The following is a 16,909-nucleotide window of genomic DNA, read 5'->3' as shown; positions in this document are numbered from 1 at the left end:
AAATCATGATTTCACAAACAGATAATGGTGTGTGAAATCCAATAAACAAAAAAGTTTCAGTTTTAGTTTAGAACTAAAATGAAGAGCTAACGGCATGGATAACCACTGGAAGGGAAGACAATGTGTAAACACAAATGAAAACAAAACATCAAGATATTGAGTGCACCTGTAAAAAATTCTTTTATTCATTCTTTTAAAAGTAGAACAAACAAAAAAGTGAGTCATAACTCAAACCACTGGTTTGAGATACTTGTTTGCAAGTCTCCGCCTCCATAACTAAGGAAGGAAGATGTGGTCCTCACCTACTACAGCTCCTTTCATGCAATAGGCAATAAACATGTGCCATCTTGACTGCCATTGGTTGACAGAGTTTGTCTGCATGTTTCCAGCCAAAGAGTTTTAGTTTTAAGCTGATGTCCTTTAATTCATCTACACTTTCTAGCATCATTCCTGTGACAGATTCCTGTGACAGCACCGTACGGTAAGGTAAAGCTATTTTTTCTCGCAACGGTTCTCCTCAGTTAAGACTTTGCAAAGTAGTACTTATATATAATACTTAGTATTCTGTATGCAAACTTTAAAATACTCAATTCATTAAATAAGCAAATCATGCAGTTGTTTAACTCTGGATTGATATATCTGAATTTTTCCAAGAAGCTGAGGCAGTTTTCATATTCACCAAACATATCACTTTTGGAGAAAAAAAAAGTCACAAAATGAATAGCCACCATTTGATGTTATGTCAATTTTGCAGATATGCAATGGTTTCAAATGACATACAAATTTTCATCTTGCTTTTAGCAAATCAAGATCTTTTTTCATGGTTGACCTCAAAAATGTATCCTATCAAGTTTACATGCATTAGATCCAATCAAACAACATCATTATACGAGCATATCGTATTTCTCACATACTATATCATTATTTTGCTCATTTAAAATTAGGATTTGCCCTGTACGTTTCCTTGCTAAGCTAGCAAGCTTCACGCATCTATTTTTACCCTCATTCAGACAGGAAACTGCATGAACACTAATAAGTGGTAATGAATTTAACATGCATTTAATAGAGCAGGCGTGTTCTTTCACGGAAGAGGAAAAATCCTGAGCTTTCGCACCATTCTTCTTAAATTCTAATATCACCAGTACAGCAAAACCAACACTTATATGACTTCTGCCGTTCTCAAGCCTAAAAGTGATACTTTTTTTTTAATCAAAGTATTGGTTTGGCTAACTGATAAAGGTCTTTATCTTTCCAGAACAATGAATCTAGCAGATGCTTGTCTTCCATCCTCCACAGGCGAGATCTTGACAAGCAAAGATGACCCTGGAACTCTAAGAAGGCTTCTGCCGCTCACCGGCTCATCCTTACTGGCACAACGATTGTTCCACCTCCAGCCATACCGCAACCCGCTCATGCCCAACAGACGACGTAAACGCGAGATGACTCCTACTGAGAAAAAGGATGCGTCTTATTGGGTGAAACGAAAGAAGAACAACGAGGCCGCCAAGCGTTCCAGAGAGAAGCGACGACTCAACGATGTCATGCTAGAGGGGCAACTTATGGCGCTGAGCGAGGAGAACGCCCAACTCCGGGCTGAGGTGCTGAGTTTGCAGTATCACATGGGGAGTGGGCGAGGTCTGGATGTCAATCATCCCATGGTGCCCTTCCACTATCCCACTGCGTCCCATCTCAAGCCTTCCCTTTGGGGTTTGCCTACTGGTAATGCTCCAGAAGCTCCAGAGCTGTACCACTCTTGGCACGGGTCATCTCCGTTCATCTCACCCCTGAGGGTGCCTCCTAAAAGTGCCAAACTACCCTCACAGATTAGCCATTTGGACAACAGTGCTGACCCAGTAGAGGAAGACACAGCATCTCACCCACAGGTCTCTTCCAGCAACGACCCACCAAGCCACCCACAACTGTTTCCGGCCCAGAGAGCATCTATGGCCTCACCACCCCCTCCTCAGCTGTTGCCTGAATTGAGCAAGTCTGCCATCCAGCACAGCAACCAGATGCTATCTTGGGGTTCGTCGTCTTTGCGTCCATCTCCCCTTCATCCCAACTGGCCGCTGTCCTTCCCTCTGTCGCTACGAGACACAGACGGATCTTTTAATGGTGCAAGGTCCCTGTGGAACTTCAACAGCAGGTACAGCATGCTGTCTGCTGAGATCTCAGGACAGCTCAGAAGAATATTTTGCTCAGAGAACTCTTAATCAGCAGCAACGCTGCCTGGACAGTTTTTCATTGTGATAATAACCTGCTAAAAGGGGTCGTTCGCCCCGAAAACGAAATGTAGACTTACTCATGATGTTCCAAACATGCATGACTTTCGTTCATCTGTAGGGCACAAATATTTTGAAAAATGTCTTTGTGTTTTCTGTCCATACAGTGAAAGTCACTGGGGTCCAGTGTTGGTTGGACCCCATTGACCCCATTGATCCCATTGATCACTGTATAGACAAAAATAGTTCTTCAAAATATCTTCCACTGAAGAAAGGGAAAGACATGGGTGAACTATTTCTTTAAGGTTAATTTTTTTTTAGCTGTGCTTAATGTAATGATGTACAAGCCAATCTCCCCATACAGCCTAGCAAATGATAGATAAACCATGACTTGGATAATATCAAAATGTTTATTCTGTAAATATGGGGCCACTTGTAATAAAAAGTAGTTAAACATTTTACTCTCATTTCCCTTATTTGCTTATCGCATATAAATCTGATTCAAGTCTGATTCAAGTTTGGGAATCTACACTATATATTTTCACAGGCACATCATTGATTGCTTCATGGAAATTATTATCAGTATTCACCTTGCTTGTGTGAAATACTGGTTCTAACACATTATGAAATCGAAAACAACCTTTCACCGAAGCTGTTATGAGCCCATAATGTTCCATGTATAGGAAAAACAGAATAATAAGTAAAACATTGTGGCTGCTGCAACACACACACACAAAGTAACAACAAAACTAAAAATGGTTTAATTTGCTTCATAGTATTTTGTACATAGAATGTGTAAGGAAAACAACCGTGCTAGTAATTGTGTAGACATATTCATAAATGATTCCCTCCTAATATATGGGGTATTTGTAAAGTGTATGATTAAAGTGCTCATGATTAAATATGAAACATGATCACAATGAAGATGGTTTCAGGCTGGGGTAAATTTGTCTGATATCTGATTGAACTCAGGCTTGTCAAACCACATGTTCACACTTCTGATGTGTGGATGTACATGTAGTCGATTGTGTGAAGTAGAATAAAGACAAATTTAGAGGTGTATAATCCAGTTTAGCTCAACAGTAGCCTACTGTAGGCTATAGAATTGAATTGCTTAATAGGCTATTTAAGTCTCTTTTGTCATTCTAATAATGGAAGCCGATTTATGAAAAAAAAATGTCAATGATATAGATGTTATGTAAAAATGTAAAGATACTTAGGACACCTTTTAGGGTTCCTCGGATTGATACACAGGCCAATACGGAGAACCTCTAAGCAACATTTTTTTTTCAAACACAAACACGGCCGTCCATGTGGTTACGAAAAAAGTGAATCCTTAAAAGCCCTCTATCGTCTACACTCGCTCATAAAGGCTTAACTTATAATAAGTGTAGGCTATATAATAATTCATCAGTATGAAGCTTCATAGAAAATTTTATTTTTCTGTATTTCAGCAGTTTATGCGTAACTGCACTATACCTTCTTGATCGGTAAAATTATTAATTATTCATTTTTATAATTAGAGTTGAGGAATTTAACATATTTACGTACCTTCTACTAAAATTCAAATGGATGAAATGCTGACAGTTATTAGAATAACCAGTAGGGGGCGTGCTGTCCTTAACAATATAGGCTACACATGAAAGGCACACTAGTCACATCCCTTCACATTAGCTATCTGACAAAGCTATTATATGTGTTATGTTCTAGTTATATGAGGCAATATAGTCTTTTTGTATTGTTATATATGTGATAACATCACAAAAACGCCAAGCAAAATAGCAAAACATTTACAGAATCATGACAACATTTATGTAGTCATTGATCTAAAAGGAGTAGCTAGCAATAATGTGACAATATTCATGGCTGGTGTGAACAATATTAAGAACTTAAGAATCTGCCATTGAAAAATGCATATTAATTGACCATTATTGTGAGGTGATTACAGTGGTTACAGCATTGGCAATAAGTGCCTATTTTGAAGGTGATCTAGGATTTTAGGTCTTTCCAGAACAGTGATCCCTTAAACTTAAATTTAGAGCCCTTGTGACTTTATTTAATGGCTGAAAATTAAGCTGCTGAACAGCAAGGAACCAGTCAAGGATGAGTGTAGACTAGCATCTGGCCATCAGAAATGCTTATCTGAACAATCAATAAGAGTGGTTTTCCATATCTGACCTTTTCTTTTTTCGTAAATGCACACACCCCCACTGATACACGCATGTGAGGGACATGTGGGCCATGGTGTAGTAGAGCCATCAGCTTTGTGTTAAAAGAAGTAGACACAGACAGGGGCTTGTGGGCTGATCTCATAAAGAGGCGAACAGGCAGCCTCTAACTTTTAATCACACTTCACACCAAAGAGAAGCCACGAGTCAGAGAGGAGAGCGTTTAATCAACGCTGCGAGGCAGGTGAGACACTCAGGTCACACAGAGACAATACGAGTGTTTGAAGTTTGGAGAGTCTGCTGGTTTCAGTAATGAGGAGCATCCTTGGAGATGTCAATGCTGGGTGACCCTACAAGGCTTCAAGAACTGTGAGAAGCTGTGAAGGTAAGAAACGGGGGCTTTTGTGTGTCCATCAGTGGTCAGCTTTTAACAGTTATGAAAAGGTGATGTAATGATAAAAAATAAGCAAACCTCCTTTGACTTCCTTTGAAATTCGAGATGTGACACCATCAAGCGAAATAAGAAAACACTGCACTGGCCTTACTTTAACAAACATCTTGCGATCTTAAAAGCTTTCTTGCATTAATTTTGCATTAAAAGTAAAAGAAAACTAAATAAAACACATCTGATATGCAGATGTTCGTAGTTTGAAATGCTTCATGGCGCTTGAATGCGGTAGACGGTGTGCTAAACTAACTGTAACTAAAACTCATTTCAAACGTAACCTTTGGTTTACTGCCATTGTAAGCATCAGATTTACCAATCTCAGAATGAAACAAGTTATTATATAAGTCAGTACACATATTAAGTAGTCTGATTTTAGCTTAATTTGGTCAACTTTACATATATAAGCCTTTTAATAGTGTTGAATATATTTTGTATCATGTAACATTCAATTATTAAAGCAGCTATATTTGGTCTTATTGTCTTGCAAAAGTGCAAAACTGCATTTGATTTGTTTCAAATTGCAATTGTAAATGTAAAATCCCTGCAGATATTCCAATTATTGAGAATTTCAGTTTATGAAAGCTTCAAACATCTTGTGAGTCTGGTAAATGTGGGTAATTTGGAAAGGGTGTGTGGTGTGGTATCTTGATCAAAATTATTTCAAGGGACTATTAGATAAGACAATTGTGCAAAACATGTTCAAAGTCTTAAATGGCATCTCTGATGTAGCTCTGGCTTGAAGTATGCATCTTTCTCTCTGCATCCTGTGCTAAAGATATTTAATTGCTATTCCCATCCATCAAACAGTGGTCCAAAAGTCTGACTACCCCACTTGTGAAAACTCATCATGTTTTGCGTTTTTTATTACAAAATTTAAAGCTAAAATGTTTAATTGCAAATTATATTGCAAGAATAGCAATGCATGAACTCCACAAGTTTGTGTAAAACCTGATAATCATGTTCTCCAGCATGATTTGAGGTCCAAAGATCATTCTTTCAAAAGTGTTCTCAGGATTAATGCCACAAATTTACTTATTTGATTAGAAATAATGCATAATTCTTTTTTTTATTTTTTTTTTAGAAAACCTAAAACCTTTCCAGGTTTAAATTTGATTTTGATCCCAGATTTCCAACATGGTCTTTGACTTTTGAACTCCACAGGATTGATTGATACAGTATAAACTATATAAAACTGGCATAAATGAACAACATTGAACATATGCAATACAACTGTATACTTTCAAGGGAAAAACTCACGGTTAAAAAAAAAAAAAAAATAGCAAACGTTATTTTCTATGAAAACATCTGAGCCTTTCGTTTAAAAACAATAGAGGCCAAAAATACATAAAATATGAAAAATATAGGCCAGGATCTACATAGCAGCAGGTGGTGAGGAGAAAGCCAACAGATAGGTTGTTAAAAAGGAGAAGTTTAAGAGTTTGTTACTGAAAAGCACCATCTAAACTTAGAGCGTCAGTGAGCAACAGGTGCAGGTCTGACTGAGGCCTCTGGGGGCCTTGAGACCATCATACATCTACAGTCATCAAAAGCTGTGTTTGATGCCCAAAAAGGACTAGCTACAAAATAAAAACACTGAAAAATTTGACTGTTCTTTCCTGGGAACACAGGTTTTGTGACAACATGCCCCAATAGGTTCATACTATTTGGAGGAAGTCAGTGAATGGTCTGTGATAGGCTTAGGATATATAGAGAGAGAAAGAGAGAGTCATTCTGCTGTTTTTATGTTTAAGCATGCTACACTGCAAGGCATATTGTATTTCAAGAGCTTCTCTGGTTTTCTGACTAACTTTTGTTCATTGTATACTCAACACAGGAAGGGGAAAAGCATGTGAACAACCTCTTTTGACTTTCTCTTTGTGTATGCATGTGTGTGTATATCTGTGGCACAGCGACAAAGCAGGCACAGGGTATATTTAGCTACACAGCATGTGTCACCATCACCACACCTAAACTGTTAGCATATCCTATGAGCGCATGTCCGCATTAGCAGGCTGGCAGACAACAGAAACCTCGCGCAATTGGCCAGCAAAGCCCATCACAAATTTACATTCCCCCGGAGGATGGTTTTCAAAATCTGTTAGATAATTAGCAACAGAGAGATTTAGTCGAAACTGCTAAATGCCAGATGCCAATCCGCAAGTTAGAAACTTATGTAAAATGCACAACAGTTTCACATTCCAGTGACTGGCTGAAAATAAACAGGCTACAATAATCATAAACAGATGTCTTAGATGAAACCAAACAAAATATCGGAAACAAAAGGTGAGAATTTTGACTGCAACTCGATGCTACATGTTTACAGGAGAGCAGCAAAGCTGCTGATGTCAAAAGGCTCATGTGAACACCATTCAAATTGCAACGCTAACAACCCACCACCCCTTTAACGCATTGACACCTTAAAGTCTTTTATTTTGACACATCACTAAGAAATGTTGACTGATAAAGAGAATAAGGTTAGTCTTGGAGAAGAACCGCATGTCACTGTGGTTAGCGTACCACTGTTGCCCACACAATCATTTAAAAAATAAAGGGGTCTGTTTGCAAGCTAACGTTAGTTATATGAGTGTTAGGGGGCAACAATTCCATTCACCAGTAGGAAAATGTAAAATGACCAGGGGTAAAATTGAGTTTATGTATCACAGACCAACATCCATGAAGCATATAAACAATGCGTATCATTCAAAATCTAACCGACAATATAATATTTGCATACTGAAAAGTTAAGAGTGATCTATAAAGCACTGCAAGTCACTTTGGATAAAAGTGCCTGCTAAATAAATAAATCTAAAAGGAAAATGCAATGAAGTGATGGCATTTTTTGTAGGCCAACCTATAAATTAGCATCGCCCTTGTTCCAATAGGATCCATTGGCTTTCAGATTATTTCAGAAAATAAGCTCTGTAACCAACAAAAGTTTATGATTCTTATACGTTTCGTTCATCTTCACAATAATCTTCACAAATAAACACAACTATTAGTCATTTTGAAGCCTGATACAACCACCTGAAGTAAAAAGCTAAACGAAGGATATAAATGAACAAGAAAGTTTAAGTTATATTAATTACCAGAGAGGCCAACACAATGAGGCTGTGAAAGTGACTAGAAAGTGAGTAGATGAATTTTAACTGTTCGGATGATGGGGGTTTTTTTCTTGACAGCTTCTGTAGTCCCATTTAGCCATTTGTCAGCAACCTGCCTTTTTTAAGCTTCAAAAAGGGGTATAACTGATGTGTTTTATGCTGTTGAATAAAATGTGAAAATATCTTGAGGTTGTGTTCACCACAGACCTTATTTCAGGTATTTAAGCAAAAACCCATAAAAAAACCAAAAAAAAGTTCAGCATGAAACGGAAGTGCTAAATGCAAACTCGTTTCCAGGTTTTGGCCTACAAAAATATGTCACCCGTGCAGTGCTCTGTTTGTGGGGATCTATTCTTGCATTTGTTTAAAATACTTAAACTTATACTGAACTTGCCTTGAAATTATATGTTTTGAATGTAAACTTATACTGTGGTGTGGAAGAAGCATCGTGCAAAAGCAAAGGTTAACGGTTAGCGATTTATGGTGCGATTTAACCATGATTAATTTATATAGCCAGCAAATATTCTAAATAACACCAAGGTAAAAAAATATTAGATTTATCTGATCATGTGATCCCACCATGAGACAACACTCTCCACTTTATTATGCTTTTAAAACATGATTTTGAGCGTACAAACAAAGTCCCTTTTAAAGAAAGTTAGTTTACTGGCCAGTCATATTTGCAATTGCTTTCCACATTCACATTAACGTGTCATATTTCAAATCAGCAACAAAATCTCACATGAACTGCCCATAATGTTTCTTACACTCAAATAGCATTTACAAAGCTCATATTTCAGGCTGGCCCAATCAACATGAAGTCCTAAACATGCTTCTATGAGCAATGACTGGCAACCAGAACTTCTAACGGCTGTTGCTGAGACATGATCACTTTACCAATTGGTGATTGGCCCTTTTATTTAGAAAGCAGGACTTGAGTGCACCAACTTTGCATATCTAAAGGCTCTGGTATAAATGATTTTAAACATTATTTAACATAATGACATTCACACATATATATATATATGATAACAAGTGCTTGCAAGCACTGTTTTTTCCATTTGGAAAAGCACCGCTTTGCAGGCGTGGTCTCATAGCTGTGGTTTGAGCGAGCATCCACAATTCATCCCCTCCACACCAAGACCATGCTCTTCTTTTGCTACATTCATGTTTCATTGGCTCGTGGCTTGGCCTAACAGTCTGTTTGTTTTGCTCTGTGGTAAGCATACATGCACCTCGCTGTCACGCTTTTGAGCCCAGATTTCCAGCTCATGAAAAGGCAGAGCAGATAAAAGAAAGGGATGAACAGGATGTGGTTAGCCTACATGAAAACTCACACACTTTGTTAACTTGGAGAAAGGTTCTGAGGAGAGAAAAAAGAAACCACAATGAGCGTGGGGTTAGATGTACAAGATGCGCAGAACTAGAAGATCTGCGTGTACCCTGATGCTACTGTTGAGATTTTGATCATATGCATTCAGTGGATGACAAATGATTTAAAAAGTTAATCTACACTTAAAAATTTATGAATTTTGCATTACATGTAGCAGGGTTATTATAGTTAACTAAAATTAAAAGCCTGAATGAATATTTTTGGTACTTGGTACTAAAATAAGCATTACCTGAAATATATAAGTAAACTTTTTCTAGTTGCAAAATAACTCAAACTAGTTGAAAGCTGAAATAAAAGTGCATAAAAAAGAATAAAAACAAAACTAAATGACTACAACTTAAACTAAAATGAAAATGAATGCAAATATTAAAATATAAACTAAATTATTAAGAAAAACTATATAGTTTTAATTGAAACTACTCACAAAAAAGTTACTAGGTTTAAGTTGCTACATAATCAATACATTAATTAAAGTTCACATTCCAGGGTTTCTGTTTTGAAAAATAACATTATTTAACATTTAACATTATTTAACAATAACATTAACTTAAAATAACATTATGAACATTAGTCTATAGAGAGAGAGAGAGAGAGAGAGAGAGAGGCTATGGCATTCAGACATTTGTAAATGTGACTCAAGTGTCCAAATGCTGTGGGATCAGAAGGTTTAACTTTACTTTTACTCTTTAGAAAGCTAATACATGAGACGCGTATGATCATGTGGAAGGAAATTGTTTTATCTGACCTTTAGTCTGGAAAGGAAGCTAAAATTACCAGTCATAAGTGTCAGTGTAGAGACAGAATACAATGTGTCAATGACATCAGAGGGGAAGTAGGTCTTTACAGTTGTAGGCATAGTGTTTGGTCTCACTAGATCGCTCTCTGTCCTTCTCTATCAGCCATTCTTCCACTGGTAACCCACAAAACGACGGCCCATCAGACAGTGTGGGTGTTTTTGGAACCCCCATTTGGAAGACTTGGGTTCCCACCCTCTCTGAATCACCCCAGTGGTCGTATTCATATCCAGGATGCTCACACGCCTCCAGTATTGATTAACACTTTATAGTCACTTCAAAAAGGCTTCTGCTATTAGCATTGCTCAAACATTTTTGAACTATCAACAGAATTGGCAACAGGCAGAGAGCTGAAACAGAGCTGGAAGAAAGTCCTTAACTTTGAGTTTTTAAAGGTACCTGTATTAGTAATACTCTTCAATAATTGTTTATAGTTTATTTTGTTAGTTAGCAGAACAATAGTGTAGCTGTTTTACTGACTAGCGCAACAACAACAACAACAGCAGTCACCACAAGGGGATTTTTGATGTATTACTTCATCTACACCCTTAATGACAAGAACATTACAGAGTTTTAGGTTCAGACGTGAGGCACCTGTAACCAAGCTGCTATCTAGCAAGCAAAGGTCAACATGTTCAGCAGAAATTGCTTTGCTATGACACTCATAACTTCGCATCAATGCCTGGTGAAATTTGACACACCAACAAGACCACCTGCAAAGGAAATAACTGTGCTCTTTCGTTCTAGGTAAAGCTCCTGGTGGCAGTATGACTGAGAAGAGGCACTAACATCTGAGTAACTTCAGACGCCACACACAGAAAGAGAACAGGTGCATCTTGATCAAAACCAATCAAAAAAGTCACACCTGGTGAAAATGGAGTCTGCTTTCTCACGGGTGATGTGGGAACCTGAGGAAGAAGCCGAAGAGCTCTCTCCAAGAGGTCTGGGATTGCGTCGCAAACGGGAATTCATACCTGAAGACAAGAAAGACGCAACCTACTGGGAGAAACGCCGCAAGAACAATGAAGCAGCGAAGCGCTCGCGAGAGAAGCGAAGGGTCAACGACTATGTGTTGGAGAATCGATTGGTTTTGTTGAGCGAGGAAAACGCTCGTCTGCGAGCCGAGCTGTTGGCTCTAAAGCTTCGATACGGTGTGCTTAACCCTGGGATGCCCTATTCCCCATCTCAAAGGGCTCTGTCTCAGCTTCATGCTTTGGTGCCACAACCTTTGGTTTCTTGCCTAGACAAAGACCTGCACTGGAGTAGACGGCAAGATAGAGAAGCTTCTAATCTATCGGGGAACCAACAAGCACCCGTCAGTCTTGGCACCCACCCCGGGTCGGCGTTCCATCCTATGGCCATACGAAGAAACCGCCCATATCTCCTAGACTTCCCCAGCCTCCATTCTACTACAGCTGCACCTTTACTCTTTCCTCCACACCTCGCCCCAGCAGCAGCACCTTGGGCAGGACGGCCCCTGCTCCAGCCAGGCAATCAGAGGATCTTATCGGACGAGGAGGGCGAGCAGCAGGTGCCAGCAGATTCCAGCACCGCCCTGCCCCATAAACTAAGACTGAAGACGCAAAACTCTCAGCGCAAAGATAACAGAGATAAATCTGCGTCTCCAAATCCAGCATACATGTCAGATTGAAATCAAGCTCTTACTCAGGAGTTATGAGTCATCATACTCATTTTTGATAGTTGAACATTGGCTATATTCCAGGAAGTTTGTTGCAAACCATCACAATGAAAATATTTCTTTGATCAAAAGGTCACATATTCAGATAAAGTTTCCGAGATACATTTATAGAGTCAATATTTCCATCATTGAGGTGAAAGTGGCAAACTTGAATTGGGATAATGACGCACATGTGTTTACTAATTTTTGTTTTACCTTTAATATAGATGGGAAAGTAGGGGGTGAGAGAAAGAGAACAGGATTTTAGGAATAGAAAAAGGAATTGACCGAAGTTGGACTCAAACCATTCACTCTGCTATCACAATCACTCATTTGTGAATGCATTTATGTATGCATTTACATTTATGTATTTGGCAGATGCTTTTATCCAAAAGCTACTTATATTGCATTCAATATATACATTTTATCATTCATGCATTCCCTGGAAATTGAACCTTGGTGTTGCTACCAAGTCATGATCCACTGTTTGAGCTAAAGTAATGCTACCTACTTGTTTAATTCAGAATATAACCTATGTCTGATTTAATTTCGCCTCTGGTGTCAGACTGACATTTACAAAGATGCTTTAAGCAACTTACATTGCATTCAAACAATACATTTGATTATTTCATGCGTTCCCTGTTACTAAATGGTTTTACTGATTTGAGCTACAGAATGGTTATGTTTGAGTCCTCAAAGCACCTATTAACAAAATTAAAGGCAGAAATGAAAAAGAAGTTGGATTTGTACACATGATAAAATATTATATGTTTTATAATCCAAAGAACACTGTAAACTAATACTAATGGCATCTCTTTACAGTTGCTTTCAAAATGTGAATATGTGTGTCTGAGAGGCCGAAAACAGTAACTGATTAACCACCAATCAGATGCATGCAAATGAGACCAAATGAGATTTTAGGGAAACTCACACCGCCTCAAAGAGTCTGAAAAGAGGGGATAAGAGGATATTTCTGGAATCCCTTGATCCAACTGGTGAAAGTAGCATGTTTGTACTTTTATTTGACTTCCATTTTGTCTTGTTATGTGACATCTCAGTCATGTGACTTGTTTGATATAGAACCTGTGTTTGGAAAGGTGTACATGCACAAAGTAAGGTCATCTGTGACCTCTGTGAAAACAGTTGCTTGCTTGCTACTCAAAAGTGAAAGCTGTGACCACGCAATAAGTGGTTAGTACTTTCTGTAATTTTTTATAGTATTTAAAAAAAAAAAAAAAAGATTTCTTGTTGAAATTCAAACTGCATGAACCAGTGCAACACATGACCATACAATGCCTTTGCAGAGTAATATATGGTTAAACCTTTTCAACGCAATTGCGTATTACGTGACGTCATGAACGCGCATCACAGAACAGAGCAAGGCGAGCATTTGTGCTTATAAAACTTAAACTTTTTTATTTATTTTTGAAATGACCGATCGTTTCGCTAGATAAGACCCTTATTCATCGTCTGGTATCGTTTAAAGCCCTTTGAAGCTGCACTGAAACTGTCATTTGGACCTTGAACCGTTTGGGTCCCATTGATGTCCATTATATGGAGAAATGTTTTCATCAAAAACCTTAATTTCTTTTCGACTGAAGAAAGAAAGACATGGACATCTTGGATGACATGGGGGTGAGTAAATTATCAGCAAAAGTTTTTTTAAAAGTGAACTAATCCTTTAAGTCTCCTGGACTGTTAGTATCAAAACTCGTCTAAATTCAGTATTTCAGGGGCTGCGAAGAGCCAACTTGTTCATAAGAATCTGAACTGCATTCAGTGCCACTTACATTCAGGAATTATTCAATGGATTTAACAATAAACATGCTAAGTTCTTGTTAAATGCTTGAAGACAAATGTGTGCCTATGCTAACTTGCTAGCAACAATAACTGCTGACAAACTATTAGCTGTTATGCTAATTAACAAGGAGGATATCTGTAACCGACTGTTTTACCTTGTGTTATTGATTGACTAACTCATTTTCATTTAGATATACAGAATATAATTGACTTTTGCCTACATGCTTTTTAGCTTCATTACACTTAATGAAATATGAATGTATTATAGATTTACAGCTGAAATTATGATTAGCTGAAAATGGTTTACCTTAAGTCTTCCCTTTATCAGCAGATCATTGATCCCTTTTTGCAATCATAGTGGATTACAAGCAAAAAAAAAAAGAAAAAGTAAAATAAATAGTGGTTCAACAAAATAGTGATCCAATTTCACTTGTACTTATTTGCATATATGCATTTCACAGGGACTTTTTTTTTACTTTTTGTCATGTATAATTGAACTTGTGATTATGGTGTTGCTAGTGTCATATGCTAACAGCTAAGATACATGAGTACTTAAATTACATATATTTTTAAACACTTTTTGTTTTGTTTTAAAAAAGTTTACTTTTATTTCAGTCTTTTGTTCATCTGCATTAAGTTGTATGATCTTCAGAATGTTATCATTTTTACAATAAAGTGCAAATGAAAATCTCAGCTTTTTGACTATTATTTTATTGTTCACACTTCAGAACACAGAGTTTATTATCATAATATGCAGTAGGCCTACTACTTGTATCTTGAATGTGTTTTCCCCTCCACTTACGGCTGTGAGACTGGAAGTGTGTGAGTTGTGCTGCTTGCTTTTGGTGACAGGTCGAAGGACTCCACGGGGCTGCTGCGGTTTGTAAGTGTGAAAGGGGGCTGCAAACAAAGTTTCAGTGGCATGTAGGGGTGGGAAAGGTGGAGTGGGGGTTTCTCAGCACTTATTAGTCATTGTTCATGATCAATCGTGATGCCTACAGCAAATACGCCACAAACACACTGCGCAAAGTAAAGACAATCGAGTGATTCAGTGACTTGCATAACAAGCCTAACTCAAAGAAATCTTGCATAACTATGAAATTTCTTCATTAACCAAAGTTGCTTTTAGCATTTTTGTTGTTGAAAACTGGATTAGCATACATTTCGCTCTCACTTTAGTGTTAAACGTACTTAATTTCTTCTTTTTCCTGCTGTAGCCACCTGAGAGATGAAGGGAGAGAAGTACAATGAAGAAATAGGAAGTTAAAAGTATATTGTCTTTGCCTTTTACATCTGTAAACCACATCCTCTAGCGCAAGATCTAGTTGTTTTCTTGTGTTAATCATTTTCGGAAATCTATTTTAGCCAGTTCTTTGAACCAATATGATCTTCTGGTGTTAGCAGAAGCTACAAGCTAATAGGCTCGCTAATCATGCTAATCTTAACAAATTACATGACACAGCTTGATAAATTTGGGTTCTAAATTTTTCTTGATAAAAACTGGCCAATCCCGTTATTTTGCAATCAAATATTTTTGTACAATGATTGCTAAGATATATCCTGTGCAACCAATAGCAATGCTAATTAGCACCTTTTCTTTTCACATATCCATATTAAGCCTTTATCATCTCTTTTCTATCATTCACCAAAGATACAAACAGTGGCATTGTTATATTTTATCCACAGACTGATTTAAAGGAACTTAGCCTAGTTATGCCAAGTCTAATAGAAGAAATGATTGCTTAAAAAATATACACCACATTCTTAAACATCCTTCCTTAATGACAGCCTTGATTCATCAATCACACATTTTTCTTTCAGTTTGAGTCATTGCTTGCCATATGCACAGGCTTTTTGCAGTGATATCATAGGTTAGCAAAAGCGCAAAATTATAGCATGAAGGTGAATATTCCAGACAGCAACACTATTAGAAAATTTGTAGGCGTAAGAATGATTCAGTACTTCCATCACAAATCCATCAATCACACAATAACAATGTGCAGTGCATATTAAAAATGGAAAAGACTTTGAAAACACAATACCTGCACATATCATTATCTGTTTTGTACAGAGTGCTAATTTCTATAATGGATAAATACATATTCATATTGCATTGATAGAAATTGTACATCTTTGGTGTGAAAGTGAAACACAACACTTCTCTTTTTCAGTTTATTCATAGACTGTTCAGTACAAAATACCAGGTGACTAGATCTATAACATCATCAAGACATCAAAACCACTCCCATTTTGTTTTACGATTACACTTATTTTCTTTTTGTTTATGGGTGTTTCTGAAACTAAAAAGAAAATCAACCCCTATGAATTGTAATTTTAACCATCAGAGACTGTAATACATATAAAAAGGTCAACAAAATAGCATGGAGTCATTACGATTTTTAATCTGGAACAAGTTTTTATGTTTTTCAACTCTTCTTCTTACAAAATGTCCTTACCACAACGTTACAATAACGTTCATTACATACATTTTTCTTTTTTAATTTCTATAAAAATGTAATATATTTCAGTAGCTTTTTCAAATTTTGCGCAGTTTTGTAAATACCGATATTAAAAAATAATATACAAAATAGGGATGTCATGGTTTTCTCTATGCCATGTAAAATTTAGACAGTAACCTTAGATGTCAATTGTTTCCATACACACTAAAGATAATATATTTAGCTTTTTATGACAGATGTTGCAATTTCAATGTGAAAATCATCTGAACTTAAGTGTTAAAATATTTTTTGCAAATAAAAATATGAAAAAATTTAATTAAATAAAACAGAGCTGTGGTAATGACATCTTGTGTCAAGGACGCAATGTTAAAGTGCCATGAAATCAAAAAGGCTACTGTAGAGAACAACAGTAAAAGAAACAGAAAACATATAGACTGAATATTTGTAATTTAATATACAGTAAACCTTGAACTTGTTTCTACCGCAACACCTAAATTTGCTGCGGTAAAGACATGTTGCGGAAATTATATTTTTGCTAAAATTGCAGCTAATTGGGAGCTAGCAAGATCTACTACATTAGTTTTCACTCTTAGCATCTTAAAATACATGAATGAAATAGTAATATACATTTATTTTTAAAATGTAGCTCAAAGTACAGAATTACTAAGCTGTATGGTAAGGGCAACACAATAAATACTGACACGGAAAAGATTATTTACCTCATATTTTTGGGATCTTGTGAGTGAGGTAGTGAAGTGGCCCAATCTGTCAGCAATGTGCTCATGTGCTAATTTCTGTTTCCATAGAAACTAGAATTGTTTGTCTTTGATAAAATGTCATAATAAA

At 36.9% G+C, this 16,909-nt stretch overlaps 2 protein-coding genes across 2 annotated transcripts; both read left to right on the top strand.

Annotated features, from left to right (window-relative positions):
- The first annotated feature begins 307 nt into the window (after positions 1-307).
- Positions 308-2,683, top strand: LOC306875209 (uncharacterized protein). Its single transcript, XM_079425672.1, has 2 exons — positions 308-481; positions 1,256-2,683. The coding sequence occupies exons 1-2, from the start codon at positions 414-416 to the stop codon at positions 2,211-2,213; spliced, it is 1,026 nt and encodes a 341-aa protein (XP_079281798.1). The 5' UTR covers positions 308-413; the 3' UTR covers positions 2,214-2,683.
- Positions 2,684-4,473: 1,790 nt separating this feature from the next.
- On the top strand, positions 4,474-14,296 carry LOC306874526 (nuclear factor interleukin-3-regulated protein-like). The gene is made up of 2 exons (XM_079424643.1): positions 4,474-4,775; positions 10,874-14,296. The coding sequence occupies exon 2, from the start codon at positions 11,001-11,003 to the stop codon at positions 11,775-11,777; it is 777 nt and encodes a 258-aa protein (XP_079280769.1). The 5' UTR covers positions 4,474-4,775; positions 10,874-11,000; the 3' UTR covers positions 11,778-14,296.
- The last annotated feature ends 2,613 nt before the right edge of the window (positions 14,297-16,909 follow it).

The sequence above is a fragment of the Barbus barbus genome, assembly GCF_936440315.1.
Source record: "Barbus barbus genome assembly, chromosome: 9".
Taxonomy (NCBI): Eukaryota; Metazoa; Chordata; class Actinopteri; order Cypriniformes; family Cyprinidae; genus Barbus; species Barbus barbus.
The sequence above is the reverse complement of the archived record's forward strand: the minus strand, read 5'-3'. Positions and strand labels throughout refer to the sequence as shown.

What these genes read in the sequence shown, in the direction of transcription:
- LOC306874526 (XM_079424643.1), top strand. Translation starts at nt 11,001, where the DNA reads ATGGAGTCTGCTTTCTCACGGGTGATGTGGGAACCTGAGGAAGAAGCC.
- LOC306875209 (XM_079425672.1), top strand. Translation starts at nt 414, where the DNA reads ATGTCCTTTAATTCATCTACACTTTCTAGCATCATTCCTGTGACAGAT. An exon ending in TCCTGTGACAGCACCGTACG is followed by an intron (nt 482 to 1,255) that starts GTAAGGTAAAGC and finishes TTATCTTTCCAG; the next exon opens with AACAATGAATCTAGCAGATG.